The sequence below is a fragment of the Brachycentrus maculatus genome, unplaced genomic scaffold (assembly GCF_059751285.1).
Source record: "Brachycentrus maculatus isolate JH-2025_06_01 unplaced genomic scaffold, ASM5975128v1 h1tg000364l, whole genome shotgun sequence".
Classification (NCBI taxonomy): domain Eukaryota; kingdom Metazoa; phylum Arthropoda; class Insecta; order Trichoptera; family Brachycentridae; genus Brachycentrus; species Brachycentrus maculatus.
Genome location: NW_028281113.1, coordinates 139,492 through 159,842, shown reverse-complemented (window position 1 = coordinate 159,842; position 20,351 = coordinate 139,492). Strand labels below are relative to the sequence as shown.

General features: G+C 37.7%; 1 protein-coding gene across 1 annotated transcript in view; it reads right to left on the bottom strand.

Moving 5' to 3' along the window:
- Positions 1 to 20,351, bottom strand: part of Tmem131 (Transmembrane protein 131) — a 50,321-nt gene that overhangs the window by 9,170 nt on the left and 20,800 nt on the right. Inside the window, exons 5-16 of the mRNA XM_088269815.1 lie at positions 17,876 to 17,998; positions 16,082 to 16,242; positions 14,772 to 14,904; positions 13,111 to 13,291; positions 12,530 to 12,662; positions 11,505 to 11,625; positions 10,690 to 10,860; positions 8,776 to 8,985; positions 7,684 to 7,875; positions 3,500 to 3,719; positions 1,392 to 1,540; positions 521 to 741 (exon numbers count right to left, since the gene is read on the bottom strand). Coding sequence (XP_088125941.1) covers positions 521 to 741; positions 1,392 to 1,540; positions 3,500 to 3,719; positions 7,684 to 7,875; positions 8,776 to 8,985; positions 10,690 to 10,860; positions 11,505 to 11,625; positions 12,530 to 12,662; positions 13,111 to 13,291; positions 14,772 to 14,904; positions 16,082 to 16,242; positions 17,876 to 17,998 — 2,015 coding nt within the window. The remainder of the gene's footprint in view (positions 1 to 520; positions 742 to 1,391; positions 1,541 to 3,499; positions 3,720 to 7,683; positions 7,876 to 8,775; positions 8,986 to 10,689; positions 10,861 to 11,504; positions 11,626 to 12,529; positions 12,663 to 13,110; positions 13,292 to 14,771; positions 14,905 to 16,081; positions 16,243 to 17,875; positions 17,999 to 20,351) is intronic.

Sequence of the window (20,351 nt, the reverse complement as noted above, 5' to 3'; positions counted from 1 at the left end):
TATACTCAGCGGAACTTCGAGACGTCGGGATGACCTGGGAGGAAGCCAAGGAGATGGCGCGTGACAGAGTGACTTGGAGACGTCTCGTGTTGGCCATACCGCCCACTCCTTTTAAGAACGTCATAAATCAAAAAACTTAAACTTAAAAATAAATATCAAGCTACTTATTTAACTTGTTACTGTGCAACAGATCTTTTTAGGTAAAACCTGAAGGTTTGTTTCTCTATTTGAAAAATATTTAAAAAAATAGTTTATTTATAAAATAATTAAACAGTACCTTTTCTTCAAATTGCAAAAACAACACTTTCTGCATTGTAGCGGGTAAATATTAAGTTAAAAATATGCCTCTTTTGCTGGGATATAGTACATTTTCTGGGCATTCCGAAAACATGCACAACTGAAAATTGACGATTTTTGATTTGTGACGTTCTTGAAAGGAGTGAGCGATATGCTCCACCTAGGGAGCGAGCATGGAAAGAAGAAGGAAGAAGAAGAAGATATTTGTATAGTAAGGCATTACCGCGTGTCAAGTGGCGTGTCGGGCGCGCCGTCGCGCTCGGGCAGCATCCAGTCCAGCAGCAGCTGCACCAGCACGGGGCGCACGCTGGACGGGTTGAACAGGCGCAGCGGGAAGCGCACGGCGCGCCCAACCTGCGCCAGCGGGGCCTGCAGTGCCGCCGGCCCCGCCGCCAGCCGCGGCCACGCGTACCCCACACGCAGCGACAGCATGTGGTTGCGGACCTGGAGTCATTATAGTGAGGAATGAGGGTGTGTTGGTGACACGGTGGAGACGGCAACATCCCAGTTTGGAGACTAGAAGGAATGTGTATTTGATTACACATTTTTATCAATTGTCGCACGGTTTGATCGATAATTCTGAAATTATCCGGAGCGTTGGTCTGTATATTCCCGATAGTTACCTAAGACAGCGTCAGCATAGATTGTTTCACATTCCTATATACAGGACCAACCTGCCGATGGTTACGCCTGTAGGAAGAGCTACAGCTATGTTGAACAAATTACATTGGATATTGATCTGTTCCATGTGTCTAAAGGAGTATTCCGAAGCGGGATTCTTCTACATCTTTAACAAGAGTTTTCTTGCTTGCCTTAAATGTTAGTTTGTAATGTATATATTAATTATCGAAAAATTGAAAATAAAAAAAATTAATCCCGCAATTTTGTATATGGGTATATACAATTTTGTATATACCCGCTTAGTCTGGCAAGGAGCATTCTAGATTTATCTCTCCTAGAGGTACACCACGCGCAGCGACAGAATGTGGTTGCGGACCTGGCAGATATTATTATATTTATTTTCTAATTGATTAATCTCAGACAGGTTAATATTTTTATTGTTACAATGCAATTATTGTAATGTGGTTGGTTACCTGCGTGGTGTCCATCTTGACGGATATATTAGTGTAGGGTGACTTAGCGGTGAGATTCAGGTAGAGACTGTAGCGGGAGTTGACTAGAATGGTGTCCTGCTCCAGGGTGTCGGCGGGCAGGCTCATGCGGGACAGCCACTGCTGCCCGACTGCCAAACAAACAACGCCATTATCCAATTATGCCATAATAAAATAGCAACTGTATATTGTATTTTATTTGATTTCGTGGTTACTGACATAATCAATACTTGTAACCCGGTCACTGGTCAAATAAAATACATAGATGCTATTTTATTACATAAAATGCAGTTCCACCAAGATATGTGAGAAATTTTTTTTTTATTTTTTATTTTAAATTCTCTTGCATTACATGACATAAATTCAAATACAAAAAAATATGAATATACTATAAATATAAATACAAAAAAAGATCCCACAAAGGCGTGGCCTGTGTGTGGGTATACAATATAATTTAGTCATAGTAAAGGGTATAAGGGCATAGGTATTATAAGTAGAACTACAATAATAGTGTTAATATAAAATACAAAAAATAATTGACTATCAGAAAACAAAAATTATTTTAGTTATTTTTTTTAAAATTAAATTAAAAACTTAAAAAAGATGAAAAAGTAAAAAGTTAGCAAGCATATACTACAAGAAAAAGGAGCTTAAATCTGTCTCTTCAAAACAATCTAAGCAAAATTTTAAATCTACACAAACTTAGGTAATTAACATCTAACAAATAGTCTTTGTAGAATAAGTTGAACAGTTTTGGAGCTATGAGTGTCTTTGCGCGAGTCTGGATTTACAAAAAGGGATTTCTAATAAATTATTCATCAAAATGTATGCAAGTAATCCACGGAGTTGGCAGAAGAAAGACAAAAGTAGACTGAATGCAGTCAGAATGCAATCTCTCAGCGTGATACAACGCGTGGTGCATGGATAGATGTTCAAATGGTTAAATAATGAAAGAATGCAAGGCTAAGATAAGCATTATTGATAAAATTAAGAAATGTGTTTTTGGCCAAGAGTATCAAATGAGTGAAGAAAGAATAGTAAAACAAATTTATGAAGTGTGTCGGGTTGTGGTCCCGTGGTTAGTGTCGCGGGACTCTTAAGTCAGTTTCTAGGTTCGAACCCACTCTACCACAATTTGACACCTATTCCTAATAATGAGCCGCTTAGGCTCACAGAAATAGAATGAAATTGAAATATTTGTGTAAATAATAAAATAATGTCCACCTCCGTAGTGTAATGGTCAGCACGCTTGGTTACCGTTCTGGAGGTCCCGGGTTCGATTCCCCAGGGGGGTTAAATAAATACAAGTGATTTTTTTCACTGTAATATTTATTCAATATTACCCTTGACTGGTACCTGAAGCGGAGGGCTGATCACCTTTCCTTCATGTGTAAAAAACGATCAAGATAACACTGCGTTTATATGATGCAGTGCCTTATGCACCATTGGGTGCGGATGAGGGTTTTTTTTATTAAATAATAAAAACACAAATATTTTTTTTTTTTAAAAAAAAGGAATTGTAGTTCATAATAATAAATTTTGATAATTTATACAGCGACATTTTCGTAAAATACTACCTCAAGGGCGCTTAGTTGGTAATAAAACAGAGGAAGTGGATGGTTAGTTAGTTTTACTTTTCATTTTGATTTATAAATAAGAAAAGGTGTATTGTTGGGTAATATATCCAAAATAAAACAAGGTTTGTTGGATTGAATTCTACATTTATTTACATATGTATATGTTAATACGTGACGCGTTTCGTCTTCTTGGGACATTATCAAAATAGGTTTTGATAATGTCCTAAGAAGAGGAAACGCGTCACGTATTAACATACACATAAATAAATGTATAATTCAATCCAACAAACCTTGTTTTATTTTGGATATATTACCCAACAATTCAATATGGAATTCTACCAACTGTCTGCAGTTACAATAAATAATAAAAGGTGTATTGATGAAAGTTTTGCTTCTTTTGGCTAAAAACCCTTTTTTTAAGTTTTCGGAGTCCTATTCTCTCCGCCTGCGGTCTATTCATCATTCTAGCGGTGTGACCTTCAGTCGGTTAGTAAGTTGACTAGTGTTGCCTACCCGTCGTGTTGAGGTGCAGGCCCGAGTAGCAGTTGGGGCGGCAGGCGCGGTGCGGGCGCAGCAGCAGCGTGCCGGGCGAGGAGGTGGCGCGCGCCGCCAGCACGCCGGCGCCCGCTTCGTGCCGCAGCCCCGCCAGCGGGGGGCTGCCCTCCACGCTCAGCACCGACATGTCCACCGGGAACGTGGAGCGGATCCGCAGCGCCAGCGAGCACTCCGTACCCTGGAACGTGGGCATTTCCGCTGATTCAAACGCACACAGAGCAAACCGCGGGGCTTTCGGTGTAACATCGATGGATACACCAATACATCAATCTTGCATATTTTAGATTTGTGTATGTATTTAATATATACGCTTTAAAATTTTTAGTTTGTAATGTATATGTTATTATTAAACCATATCCGCTCCCTAGGTGGAGCATATAGACTCCACAAACTGTCTCCAGGCTTTTCTGTCGGCTGCCAGCTTTCTTGCATCCTCCCAAGTCAGATCCGCGTCCCGATGTTCTGACGAGAACTGCCGACGAATTGTTAGCAGTGGTCGTCCTGGGCGGCGCGAACCTCATGCCTTGTAAAAGAGGCAGGCGCGATTAAGGCTCTCAGGAGGCATGCGGAGTACATGGCCAAGCCAACTGAATCGCCTTTTCTTGACGACAGTTGTGACCAAGATTTGCTGCGTCCTACGCCTTATCTCTTCATTCCTCACAAAGTCGAACCACCGCACGCCTAAAATTCTCCGCAGACACCAAGATTTGCTGCGTCCTACGCCTTATCTCTTCATTCCTCACAAAGTCAAACCACCGCACGCCTAAAATTCTCCGCAGACACCCGTTCTCAAAGCTTAGTACACGGCTGCTCTGGGCCCTTGTAAGGTGCCATGTTTCACAGCCGTATAAGAGAACAGGAGCGATGCAGGCATTGTATATTGTATATGTATATGTTAATTGAAAATAAATAAATTGAATTGAAAATTTAATTTAATTGAATCATATCAAATAATAACATTTGCAGAGTACTTTCAGACTGGGATGATAGCAAAATTAAAGCTTAACTAACTATAGTCCAAAGCAAAATAAAATATAACATTTTGTAATCTCAACATAGATGAAGTCAGGCTATTTACAAGATTTACGACCAAATTTCGGAACTCCTAGATCAGCGGTCTGGGAACTTTTTTAACCATTACCCCAAAATATTTTTGTGTAAATCGATATAACCCCCTTCTCCCATTTCGAAAAGAAGACAATCAATGTATATTTAAAATAAAACTTATTCGTTGAATTAATTTACATGAAAAAGAAAAAAAGGTTACATAATAATTTATTATTAGATTAAAACCAATATTTTTAGCTTTTCCACTTTTTTATTTGACCAGCGACCGGGTTTCGTCATCAGACTGGTGAGAGGCTATACAAATTGTTGCTATATATAAAAGAAGGCAGGAGTTGATAACCATGATTTGATATAATTTTATGAGAAATTAATTTAATTTGAGTGAATTTAAGTATTGCATGATATTAAAAATATTTTTTATAAAGGTTTTTTTGTATTGAAAGCACGATTTTATATAAAGTTATAATAGATATAAATCGTGAATATATAAAATCGTGCTTTCAATACAAAAAAACCTTTTAAAAAAATATTTTTAATATCATACAATACTTAAATTCTCTCAAATTAAATTAATTTCTCATAAAATTATATCAAATCATGGTTATCAACTCCTGCCTTCTTTTATATATAACATAACAATTTGTATAGCCTCTCACCAGTCTGATGATGTCGGTAACGACGAAACCCGGTCGCTGGTCAAATAAAAAAGTGGAAAAGCTAAAAATATTGGTTTTAATCTAATAATAAATTAAAAATGCAATTCCATCACGAAGTGTCAGTGGATAATATAAATCTATTAAAAAGGTTACATAATAGTAAAATAGACAAACAAAATAAATTTCTCAAATCAAACTTAAATTCAGGTTTTCAGGTTTCCTTTTCAGTTTTTGGAGAAATGATGCTGCTTCATGTTTGATACAATTACTTAAAAATTAGGACTTTTTGATGTAAGAGCATCCTTTCATCAGAAAATTTGAATAGTCTTCAGCGTTTAATTGATTTCTGAATTGTTTAAATTTGTAAAAATATTACATAACACATTTATGAAACAGCAAACTAGAGAAATTTCCTTATTACCCTAAAAAATTAATTTTTAGCCTATTTGGGGTAATTTACCCCGGTTCCCCGAACGCTATCCTAGATATATTTATCAATCTCATGACACAGTACATATATATGAGTTCACAACAGCCATATCGCTCACTCCTTTCAAGAACGTCATAAATAAAAAATCGACAATTTTCAGTTGTGCATGTTTTCGGAATGCCCAGAAAATGTACTATATCCCAACAAAAGAGACATATTTTTAACTTAATATTTACCGGCTACAGGGCAGAAAGTGTTGTTTTTGCATTTTGGAGGAAATGTATTTTTATTATTTTTTAAAAAATATATATAAAACCCTTATCCGCACCCAAGTGGTGCATAGGGCACTGTGTCATATAAACGCAGTGTTATCTTGATCGTTTTTACATGAAGGAAAGGTGATCAGCCCTCCGCTTCAGGTACCAGTCCATGGTAATTTTGAATAAATATTACAGTGAAAAAATCACTTATATTTATTTTACCCCCCTTGGGAATCGAACCCGGGACCTCTAGAACGGTAGCCGAGCGTGCTGACCATTACACTACGGAGGCGGACAAGTTTTTAAATATACTAAATATTTTTCAAATGTAGAAAAAAATCTTCAGGTTTTACCTAAGAAGATCTGTTGCACAGTAAAAAGTTTAATAAGTGACTTATATTTATTTTTAATACATTGTGTTATATTTTTAAACTTTAAAACATTCTCCTGAAAAATTAAGTATTTTGATTTATGACATTCTTGAAAGGAGTAAGCGATATATGTTGGATTGAGAAAAGCTTTTATTTGGCAAAGACCCTTTTTATTTGTATTCAAGATCTTTCTGATTTTTTTTATATACTGGGTGACGCCTTATGTACATGATTGAAATTTTTTTAAAAACTTATAATTTGACTACTCATTTTTTTAATCACAACATTTAGGATTAATCCAGATCCAAAAACCCAAATCCTTAAAAACCTTTAAATAATTATTTTTTTATATCCCTTATCCGCACCCAATGGTGCATAAGGCAATGCACCGTAGCGAAACAGTGTTATCTTGATCGTTAATTGCATGAAGGCAAGGTGATCAGCCCTGTGCTTCTTGTACCAGTCCTGGGTGATATTAAATTAATACGAGAGTGAAAATCACCCATATTTGTTTTGGCACCCTTGGAAATCGAACCCAGGACCTCCAGAACGATAGCCATATTCTTTTTCATCTATATTGAGGTGTCTAAAATGTAAAATAGCTTCAAAGTGAAACCCAGATTTGGGCACTTAAAATGATGTGAATAAAAGATAAAAAGAGGAACAATATTGTATAATTTATATTTGAAGCACTAACTTTGTGATTTTCCATTTTATAATTGAAATGTAACTTTGTTTTAAAATCACTATAAATATTTTATCATAACTTAATGATTATTAACAATTATTATTAATAATTATCATTATTAATAATTATTGAAGGCGGACATGGTTGGCACATGTCCTTAGAATGCCACCTGAGAGCATCAACCCCTCATGTCTCTTCTTCCAACCTCAAGGATTCCGGAGCCCCGGAAGGCCGCTGACGACCATTCACTGAACTTCGAGACGCCGGACTGACCTGGGAGGAAGCCAAGGAGATGGCGCGTGACACAGTGACTTGGAGACGTCTCGTGTTGGCCATATGCTCCACCTAGGGAGCGAACATGGTTCTCGTCTCGTAATTATTAATGTCTACCGGTTTCGAAGCTAACCGCTTCTTTATCAAGACTGATTAATACAGATTAATCAGTCTTGATAAAGAAGCGGTTAGCTTCGAAACCGGTAGACATTATAATTAGGTTATAATAAAATATTTATAGTGATTTAAAAACAAAGTTACGTTTAATTATAAAATACATTTCCCATTTACTTAAATTTCACGACTCTCTCTATATTGGACCTATTTAATGTGATCCTGACGGCTGAATAAGTTACATTTTAATTATATTAGAACAATATTGTGTTGCAGACTCACGGGGAAGCAGTTCTTGATGAGCGTGGGCTCAGGCTGCACGAGGCGGCCGCCGTGCGCCGCGCTGAGCAGCACTGGCACCTGCAGGCGCTGGTGCTGCGTGCCGAACCACAGCTCCCCCCTCAGCGAGGCCTCCCGCGGCGGCGCCGCCACCGAGACACCGTACGCCGCCCACCAGCCGCCCGCCACGCACGTCTGCCCAACACACAGACAAGGATATGACTTTTAGGGTACAGATACTTCTTCTTCTTACCCTTATCAGCACACAATGGTGCGTAGGACACTGGCGTTAGGCAAGGTGATCACTCATGCGCTTCAGGGACCAGTCTAGGATAATATTAAATAAATATCAGAGTGTAGAATCACCCCCCCCCTTGGAATCGAACCTGGGCCCTCCAGCACACATTAGCCGAGCGTGCTGACCATTACACTATGGAGGCGGACAAACATATATCGCTCACTCCTTTCAAGAATGTCATAAATAAAAAATCAGCAATTTTCAATTGTGCATGTTTTCAGAATGCCCAGAAAATGTACTATATCCCAGCAAAAGCGGCATATTTTTAACTTAATATTTACCCGCTACAGGGCAGAAAGTGTTGTTTTTGCATTTTGAAGAAAAGGTATTGTTCAATTATTTTTTTAAATACACTAAATATTTTTCAAATGGAGAAAAAATCTTCACGTTTTACCTAAATTTACCATTGTATTACATTTTTAAACTTTAAAAACGTTCTCCTGAAAAATCAAGTTTTTTGATTTATGACATTCTTGAAAGGAGTTAGCAATATATATAATAAGCAAGGTAAATAATAAATGCAACTCCCATCTAAAAAAACATGGTAGACTACCAGGCAGACTGTCAAAGAGATGGATCGACAGGTGGGAATCGACATCACAGGAGGCTGATCCGTCATAAAAGCAAGGATAAAGGTGGAGACTGACCGGAGCATGCGAGCATTCAAGCAGTCAGCCGAGCGCTCCATCCATAGTTTCGGATGCTCGGTGATGCTCGCCGCGAGCGATGTTACGACGTTATGTTACGACGCAATGCTCCGGTCAGTCTCCGCCTTAAGAGCCGCACGGACTACTCACGCAGTTGGTCAGGTTCTGGTCGGTGCGGTGGGGCGAGCAGCCGAGCAGGCGCACCGCTGCGCCGGCCATGTCTGCACCGCAGCGCTTGAGGCAGACGGGCGCCGGGTTGGGGTTGTGCAGCCACACGGTGGCCGTCACCGTGCTGGACGCGCCCACCAGCCCCAGGTCCAGGGTCGTGGGCGCTGACGCGTGAGGCTTCACCGACAAGCTCTGCCAGAGTACAAATATTGTGTATACAAATTTCACAACGACTGAGAAAACACTTGTTTTTATACCACTTGAGTTTTATTAAAGTCTACTAGTTTCAGAAGCTAAACTTCCATCGTCAGGTTTTTTTTAATTTTTTTTTTTATTTGTATACATTTATTTAAATCACAATTTATACATATTTAGAACTTTTTTTGTATACATTTTTTTTAATGTTTTTAACGATTTTAACCTGATATACACAAAAAAAGGGGAAAAAATTTATGATAAACATTTTACAATTTTCATAAAATTAACTCCTGATCATTTACCCATTCCTTTATTTTGTCTTTGTTTCATATTTGATTTTGACATCTAACATCCGTCGGCAACAAATTAAAAATGTTCGGAACGATATATTGCAGTGTTCGACTCCCATATTTATGGTTAATTCTTGGTCTAAATAAAAACTCAAGTAGTATAAAAACAAGTGTTTTCTTAATCATTGTAACATGTCTTACCACAAAGTTAATGCCGAAACAATAAATAAAATAGAAATTTCACATTCAATCTCAACATTTTCTTGAGACTTTTTTATTGCAACTATTCAGGTGTGGACTGCATTTTTCTCTCTCAATAAAATGATGAATAGAAGATTAAGGCAGCTTGTCCACTTCACGGAATTTTACAGTCCGGCAGTCCGGTTTTGAAAAATATAAGTGACTAAGATAGTTTGGCGTGATGGTATTTACGCGTAATGTGTTCACGAACCGATCAAGAGCACCGATCCGAAGAAAGATGGACGAAAGCACAAGCCAATCATCGTTTTATCACGCTAACTGAAGTGCCGGACGGTGAAATTCCGTGTAGTGCACAAACGCCCTAGGGGTTATTAACCATTTTAGTACTTTTTTCATATATGTATGCTAAAATTGCCAAAGACTTTTTGTCCAACAAAATCAACATTTTTCTCAAATGTTTTGACTGATTTGAGCATTTTATTCTGGTATTGGTGGAGAACGTATAAAACTTCCAAAAAAATTTTTTTTTTAAAAATAAACATACATATTTAAATAAAACTGATTTGAGAGAAAAATATAAAATTTTAAACCACAATAATATGTCAAGGTTGTTTAAAATTTGTTTGTTCTCGGAGTTTTCATTATCGATGCACATCCTTTGATTAGTAAATATTCTAATCTCATTGTTACTATCTCTACTTTGAGTACAACATTTTCAACATCACTAATGGACAAATCCAAAATTGTAAAGGTGGAAACAATAGGTTTTCACAAAAAATATATTTATACTTTTTACTAAGAATTAGTTAAATTTGTGAAAATTATTGACGAGTCAGAATTATAGATATGCGCATGCTACGACACAATCTCCCATCTCGAACGCCAAAATATACTAGCATTATCACTAGCATATCGACGAGTTGCACCTTTGGCATTGTATGGTATTTGGGTAGTGACTGACTGGAGCATTTCGTCGTAACGTAACGTCATAACATCACTCGCGGCGAGCATCAGCGAGCGTCCCAAATTACGGATGGAGCGCTCGGCTCGCTGTACTGACTGCCTGAGTGCTCGCATTGTAACGTGTTACGTTGGTAACAAAATGGCTCCGGTCAGTCTCCACCCTAAGAGTCAATATATTGATTTTCAGTACTATAACGGATAAAAGGGTAGTTGAAAAAAAATGGTAAGAGTTGTTTGCACTTACCACATCTAATTTCCCGTTGTAGATGAACACTGGTATCTCCAGAGAGGAAACATTTGTATTGAGGGTGATTTTGGACTCAAATTTTAGAGATTCGGTCCAACTTTTCAGTCGTATTTTGAACGCTTCTGTCGATTCGTCCGGATTCAAATTCTGCCCCCAGAAATCTTTTATCTAGAAAAAAATATTCAAATTTTATTTTTAGCTTCTGCAACCAGGAAATCAATCAGTTTAACTTTCAAATGCCCAGTGGTCCCCATTTGGGACCATGGATTTGGGTCGCTACCAGCGAATTTGATATTTTAAATTCAACAGAAGAATATAGAAGTCTGGATACAAAAAATTGAGTGGTGTAATTGTCAATCATGGGTAGGATGGTGAATGTTGCACGAGTGTAAAGTGATCACTTTGCATTCTATATTTTTCTTCTTCTATGTTGAGGTGTCAAAATGTATGATAATGTTATTCAAAATATGAATATTAGTAACAAATTGCTTGGGCAGTGGACTAGCTCTATTGCGGATGAGACTAAAAGGTTACTTAATACGATCATATTTTTGATTAATGTTTTACTTGGTAAATACTACTATTTCTTCAAATCTACTGTGACACGTGTTTTGATGCATTCCGCAACATTTTCAAACACCGTGATGCGTGATGAAAATGATGCGGAATGCATCGAAACACGTGTCACAGTACATTGAAAGAAATAGTCGTATTTACTTATTAAAATATTAATTAAAAATGGATAGATTTTACCACAAAGTGACTACCGAATCAATTAAATGAAATGAAATGATTTTCATATATTTACTCACTTCAAAATATTTTTCGATTCCCTCTCCTATGACGATGTCCGTTAAGAAAACAGGTACTTTGAATTCATTTTTCACGGTAACGATTCTCATCGCAGTCAATCCACCGTCACAGGTTAAGTACCTAAAAATATTCAAACATATATAAAATTCAAGTAAGCTTAATTTTCTTCAACTAGAAATTCCACTAGAGAAACTAATATTTCATTTGAAAGATGTTAAACCTTCGGATTTCAAAAGATAAAACCAGCGTAGATAAGCGCGAACATTGGTTTGATACTGGGGAACAACTGATTGTAGTCAATCTTCTTCTTTTGAGACTTATTATATGCTCAATGGTGCAAAGGGCAATACATAATAGACACAATCTTAACCTGTCCAGGAGTGAGATTTTTTTTTAAATATTTTTTTATTTTTTTATTTATTTCAAAGTCTAAGCAATAAATTTTCTTGAAAAAAAAACATTTACACCAGTAAACATGATTTATCGCAACATTGGCAATTTTGACATGAATCATGTTTAAAACATGTTTTGAGATAAATCACGTCAGAAGTCATGTTTTGTATTGGTCGTATATACACGACCATACTCCTGGAAATGTTGATTTGATTATATTTACAAGTAAATAGTAATAAATTATGGAATTTTAGCAAATTGGTGGGTAGTTTGTGAATTATATTTGATTTATTTTTTATTTAAAGGAATAACTCGCAAAGCCTCTATTTTAGAGACTTATCTGCAGGTAGGGCAGTTGGGAACGGGAAAGTTGATGTGAAAAATACATTACAAATACCCAGACCAATTGAAAATAAATATTTTTTGCAATCATTTTGCAACTGGCGGAAATCGAACCCGTAACGCCAGTTTCAGAGTCAAACGTCTACCCGACTACCCGTCCGTCTACGCCACGGCGTCTGAGAAACTTTCCAGAGCAAAGGGTCACGATTAAAGATGGGATTTGTAAAGCAAAGACATCCGAGATGGACAAAGCATTAAATTGACTCATTGCACAGTTCACAGTTAGTACCTTGTGCTGGGTTCATCATACGATAATCCTCCGCTGAGAACGTGAGAGATGTACGGCAGTACAATCTTGTGCTGTCCTTTGGTTTTGATGATGATCTTCCCGCAACACTGCCCCGAGTCAAACGCTTCTTGCCCTAAAATAAATCAGAGTATCAGAGATCTATATTGGAAACGCCGTTGGGATAAGTGTGTGCATTAAAGAGGTGAATACTTTAAAGGGAACCCAGACATGAAACTTCATAAGCAAATTTAATTTTTTTACGCCAGTCTATGTGTTTATTGAATCTTCACTTCTCTTCAAACCCTTATTCGTACCCCAATGGTGCATAAGGCACTGAATCATATAAACATAGTGTTATCTTAATCGATTAACACATGTAGGAAAGGTGATCAGCCCTCACCTCACCTCAGTGAAAAAATCACTTGTATTTATTTTACACCGCCCTGGGAATCGAACCCGGGACCTACAGAATGGTAGCCGAGCGTGCTGACCATTACACTATGGAGGCAGACAATTAAAAAATAAATTATTTGTTGAATAGCCTAAGTATATGTATGCTCATTATAAATAAGTATGCTTACAGTGCATGGCGAGTGTTGCCACGTGCGTGTGCGGCAGCGAGGACGGTGGCAGCGTGACGGGCCACGAGCCCGCGGCGACAGTTCGCACGGCGCTCGCCACAGTGTCGCCGCCATTGGGCTTGACAGACACAGACGTGATGCGCACCGGCCGCGGCGAAGTGTTGCCCATGTATATGTGAAGCTGCAACAGACAATAATACAGTTGCGGTGACCCTTGACTCCGTTACCAGTAGGTCCCTACATGAACAATGTATGTTTCGCGATAGTTACCTAAGACAGCGTCGGCATAGATTGTTTCACATTCCTATACACAGGACCAACCTGCCGATGGTTACACCTGTAGGAAGAGCTATCGCTATGAAATTAGCGATTATATTGAAAAATATCTCATTGGATATTGATCTGTTCCATGTGTCTGAAGGAATTTTCCGAAGCAGGATTCTTCTACACCTTTAGCAATAGTTCTTGCATATGTTTTATTTTAATGTATTTTTAATGTAAACGATTTAAATTTTCATAGTTTGTAATGTATATATTAATTGAAATAAATAAATTGAATTGAATTGAATTGAAATTGAACAAGCAAACCCGTTAAATTGTCTGCACTGACAAACCTGCCAAATTGTGAGCCCAGATTACCAAACGCAGGAGAGTCCATAAAAACTGGATCTAACAACGCTCTCGGAACAAGCATAGGTCCACTCTTGTCGAAAACTCAAGAGCCACTTTTGCACGCTTGCACAGCGTAAGTGTGCAAAAGTGAGATGCGAATATAGTGTCGCGGTTCCCGTACACTCTTCACGCGCTGTTTATATGTGAATTTGTTTCCGATATTCACAAAATACCTCCAATGTACCCGATAAATTTTGATTATTATCAATATATTTTTTTAAATCAATGCGTAAATATGTTATGGAGGAATACCTAAAATCTAAGTCTTGTTTTTATTATATTTATAGAGATATTATGGTTATTAGAAGCAATGTGTACTAGGTACACAACACCGGGAAGGAAGGGTTAACTCACTATCCAAACTCAGCTGAGGCCAGCAGGATCAACGATCTCTACAATGACACCCTATCATAATCCTAACAAACGATAGGAAAACAACCCCAGCACAAAGCCCTAACCACGACACAGAAATGTAATAATAGCATTTTTTTTAGCTGTCCCACCGCATGCCCAGATCTGATACAGAAGCATCTAGGCTTCCTAACAGATCTGCTCTTGCTAAGCAATTTTTTTTTTAAAAACTAAGTTGCGTAATTTGTTGAAAATGTGAAACAATATAAAATTGTATCCAGATTTTACTGTGAATTTACATTTAAAACCTTTCAATATACCTGTCACTGCCAATTTAAATAGATACAAGTTTGTAAATACGTCACCAAATTTTTTAGAAGTACTCCGGTGTAGGCAGTGAAAGGGATTTGTATTTAGTTCAATTAGTCAGCTAGATCCGACTCCGACCTGACGCTGGCCGGTACACAGACGCCCACAACCCCGACCAGCACAGCAGACAAACACGGAAAAGTGCAAAGACATTTACAGAGAATGGTCAGTCATCGCGTTTCCACTCAACCATTATTCATCGACATCATAGCATGTGTATCTCCTTAATTGATAAAAGCCAACCATTGCAATATGATCAGATGCAGTACCTGTTTTGGAGGGTCTTTAGTGCCACCATAGCCGAAGTCCATCACGTGAGGGATAGCGTAAGGACCCGTCTCCGCTGACAGCACAACTTCCACTGCCACCACCAAAACGGTTTCTATGCCGTCAACTTTTATTCTAGAATCACAAAAATCAAACGCATAAGCTCCCGTATACGAAATTGAGATAAAAATTGAAAATGAACACGACGTATGAAATGGTGTAAAAACATCTATGGGTAAAGTGATCATACCACTTCACAACCTTCTTCTAATCCCCTTTATCCGCATCCAATGGTGCATAGGGCACTGTATCATATCAATATGATATGATATGATATGCAGTGTAATCTTGATTGTCATTATCATGAGGCAAGGCAAATAAATAAAAAAAACTCCTGCGCTTCAGGCACCAGTCCAGGGTAATATTAAATATATATTAGAGTGTAAAATCATTAATATTAATTTTCACCCCCCTTGGTAATCAACCCGGACCTCCAGCACGGTAGCTAAACACGCTCACCATTACACCACGGAGGTGGACAAGTCGAGTGTGTAATAAAACAAAACTCATTAATTGGTATTATACAAGTGTTTAATATTTAAAAAATTATCAACATGCCATTCAACAAAGTTAATACCGAATCAATGAATAATATCATACCATATTCTCAATATTATTAATATTTAAAGCATTTACTTTGTGGTTAATCATTTTTACTTATTTATTTTTTTACAAAAATGTTAATAAAATTAGTATATAACCACTCACCGAGATTTTTACGTCTACCGGTTTCGAGACGTACCCGTCTCTTCGTCAGGACAATCACTAACACAGCATGCAAACAATACTACCCTTCACCACCATAGCACCATTTACACACTCAAATGTACGTTTAACCTCGGCTCGTAACGCATGTCTGTATTGAAAACTATAGTGCATGTTGGTCTTCGGGTCGACCAAAAATCGCATGTGTTAGACATTTTGTGTAGTTTTGAGTGTGTAAATGGTGCTATGGTGGTGAAGGGTAGTATTGTTTGCATGCTGTGTTAGTGATTGTCCTGACGAAGAGACGGGTACGTCTCGAAACCGGTAGACGTAAAAATCTCGGTGAGTGGTTATATACTAATTTTATTAACATTTTTGTAAAAAAATAAATAAGTAATATCATACCACTTCACAACCAGCTAAATTTGGCTAGCATGCCTTTGCTGTTGTGGGACCTGACATGACATGCACAGAAGAAGGATTATGTATTTCCTATGCGATTTACGCGATAGGTCGTTTGCGATTCTACTAGCGGGCAGTTGGGTACCTGACGTAGGCCATGTGCTGCGCGGGGTGCGGGCGATATCGCACGGCCACCACGGGCCGAGTGGAGTGCGGCGGCAGCATCCACAGCGAGCGCGGCGCCTCACTCCAGCCGTCTGGCAGTTCCAGCTCCACGCCGCCGCCCGACGAGTACACCTCTGTGATCTGCACACGGATACATATTCAATTATTCCGTCTCGACTGGAACCGGAGTCACAAAGCCGTGAACATCGACACCCAAAGTATGCTTATTGGTATAATTCATACCTATCCTACCTATAACCCTTATCCGCATCTTATGGTGCATAGGGCACTGCATCAAATTGACGGAGTGTTATCTTGATCATTACTTACATGAAGGCAAGGTGATCACTCTTGCGCTTCAGGAACCAGTCCAAATAGGAACAGTCCAGTAAATATTACAGAGTTAAATCACTAATATTTATTTTCACCCCCCCTGGGAATCGAATCCGGAACCTCCAGCACGGTAGCTAAACACGCTGACCATTACACCACGGAGGCGGACATAGGTCAGCAAAAAGTGGTTCCTTTTGGGACATTTTAGAAATGGTTTCGGCGCAAATACTCGTGGAGAGGCTTTTCGACTGCATATCGTAGTCATACAAGAGAAAGTCACCAAGTGTATTTTTTACAAAAACGTTATAATTGACTATTTGATATCTTACTAGCTTATTATTGCCCTGAAAAAATCCCAAAGGATTTTAAACTTGGAAGTATAATATATTGACTTGTTAGAAAGGACCAACTGCATTGATGTTTATTTTCTTGCCAAGCAAAAGTTACCTACATGGCCCTCCTGAACATTTTACGTTTTGTTAGTTGGTGACTTTCTCCTGTACGACTACGATATTCATATTCAATTCAATTTATTTATCTATGATTAACATACACATTACAAACTAAAATTTGAGGCGTATACATTAACATAAACCTAAAATAAGCAAGAATCTCGTATCGCTTACTCCTTTCAAGAACGTCATAAATCAAAGTCGTCAATTTTATGTTGTGCATGTTTTCGGAATGCCCAGAAAATGTACTATATGCCAGAAAAAGCGGCACATTTTTAACTTAATATTTACCCGCTACAGGGTAGAAGGTGTTGTTTTTGCTTTTTGAAGAAAAGGTATTGTATAATTATTTTTTTAAATATTCTAAATATTTTTCAAATGGAGAAGATACCTTCAGGTATTACCTAAAAAGATCTGTTACACAGTAAAAAGTTCAATAAGTGGCTTAATATTTATTTTTAATACATTTTATAATATTTTTAAACTTTAAAAACGTTCTCCTGAAAAATCAAGTTTTTTGATTTATGACGTTCTTGAAAGGAGTGAGCGGTATGTCATGATGGGTCACATAGGTTTTATATATTTTAATTTTGCTGGTGGTATCTACATGTCTGAGTTTTCCCATATAAAATTTTTCATTTTTAATATATGTTTTACTAAGTAAATACCACTATTTCTTAAAATCTACTGTGACACGTGTTTCGATGCATTCCGCATCATTTTCAAACACCGTATACGTGTAAGGGTTAATTTTTTTTAAAATTAATGTGAAGTAGAAATGCAAACAAATTTAGCTATCTAATAAATTTTATAATGTAACGGAACATCTCACCACAGTTTCTGCTTAGTGAGGAGTTCATAAAAAATAGTATTGTATAGAGTAAAATTTTATTGTATTATCTTTGGTACCATGGCAAATTTCAAATGTGGGCATTAAAATTAACAATCTTTTACTATACAGTACGAATAAAAGAGTCACAATAAAATACCTGTAATAGATAATCATGAGGATTGTGAAGGTATATGAGGGGAGAAAATGAGGCATTCTGGGGCAACCGAATCCCAACAAACGGCTGCAACCGATACTGACTCGGTGTGCTTGTCCCCGACATCTGAAAACAAATAATCAAATTGAACGTCGGTCGGTAGATGGCGTACACAACACGTATTATTTTATCGTCCCGCGAAATCAATAAATAAAAGTTATTTTTACGAGTAAAAACAAAAACAATTACATGAAAATGAACGACAAGACGTCGCGATGTTCTTGTGGAATTGTGGTGAACGAGGTGTTGGCCTTTATCCAGCAGAAAATGGATGTTATGGACGAAGTCAGTTTGTGCCAACTTTGTGAATTCTTCAAGGAAGACGAAATAGATGCCGCAAAGGCAATCTTAATAACCTACGTGCCTGCTGCACAAACCAGAAGAGTGGGCGAAGGTAAGAAGAAACGTAATATCAACGATATTATTAAAATTCTGAGAGAGACAGACCCAGATACTCTGCCCAAATTCGCTGTGCTAAACATCAATAGACTGCCTCCCATCACGTTTGACTATATCGATGTGAGTTCTCTACTTAGAGAGTTAACATATCTTAAGAACGAAATCCATAAGTTAAACATTGAAACGCCAAAGAATTCGGAATCGATCCAATCTCTGAAATGTGAAGTGGCAGAAATTAAACGTCAACATAACGTAAACGACCACCATAATGTAGGTAGGAGACAGCATGAAAAATTCATACCGAACGAAGAGATAACGCCATCTGTGAACAGCGACCCAAAGCCACCAACGCTCTATAGCGAAATAGTTGGAAATGAATTGACAGATGTCACTAAAAACAAAACTCAAAATGTAAATAATATTACTGAATCTTCTAGCCAGTGGACAATCGTTAAAAATGCAAAGAGTAAAAATAACTCCAATAATAACGATAATAAACGCCCAAAATTCAAAAATAAAAACGCCATACGAGGCAGTAATGTCTCGTCTGGGCTTAAGGCAATAGAAAATGTTAAATATTTAGTGGTATCGAGATTAAGTCTAGAAACGAATTGTGAGATGATCATTGACTTTCTGAAAACAAAAGATGTGGACGTTCATAAATGTGAGGAGTTACAAACAAAATCGGGTGATTATAAGACTTTTAAAATAGGAGTTCCTGAATCCATGTATAGTACCACACTAAACGGAGATATTTGGCCACAGTACTCTTTTGTACGACGATTTTTTTATAGCGAAAAAAAAACTAATATTTCATCATGAACAATTCCATTAGAATATGTTCCTACAACTGTAAATCAGTACATCGCATAGCACCGGGTATACACGAAATTTGCAACAATGTTGACATTCTTCTCCTACAAGAAACCTGGTTGATGAAGGACGACTTAAACTTCCTGAATAGTATCCACGAGGAGTTTCTGGCCACTGGAACATCAGCAATGAACTCTTCCGAGGAAATAATTCAGGGAAGACCACACGGAGGCGTAGCCATACTGGTAAGGAAGCAAATTGCTAATGTAACTATTATCGAATGTGGTGACGATCGGATGGCGGCAATAACCATACAACATAGCCACGGAGTCACTCTATTGGTAAATGTTTATATGCCAGTATGTTGCAACGAAAACCTGCCTGTCTTTGTGGACATCTTGAGCCGAGTTACAGCTATCGTAGATGAAACTCAAGTGAATGAGTTAATTTGTATGGGAGATTTCAATGCGCCCATACACAGTAGATTCATGGAGGAATTAGATGCCTTTTCTCAGGAAAACGAGTATAGTATCTATGACGTGAAAAAACTCGACATCAGCTCCTTTACGTTCTTCAGTGAGGCGCATAATACTACCTCTTGGTTGGACCATTGTATAATATCCAGTACGCTCGAACAGCGGATCACAAATATCCATATTGACGACAACCAACAGATGTCCGACCATTTTCCACTACACATACAAGTGGAGATGAAGTGTAAATATACATCTAAAAGTAATACTCAAATAAATGAGGAAAAAATTAATTGGAACAAATACAGTCAAATACAACTGAAGAAATACCACGATAAGACAGAGTCGCTCTTTAAGAAAATAATAATTCCTTACGAAGCTTTAACATGTGAACAGTGTATAAACCCACATCATAAATTCATTATTAAAGAATTTTACGAAAGTACGATAAAAGCTATGCGAAATGCCGCACAACTTGCATTTAAAGTGAATGCAGGGGGGCCCAAAAGCGGAAAACAAAATTCAGGAAACATTCCAGGATGGAATGAGCAAGTAAAACAAAGCCATATTAATGCACGAAATGCCTTCAAAGCGTGGCTCATAGAGGGAAAACCGTCTACAGGACCAGTTGCCCAGAGGAGAGCGGAAACGCGAAGTATTTTCAAAACAAATCTACGCACGGTGGTGAAGAATAAAAAACAGATACAAGCCGATATATTGGCAAAGAATATGCT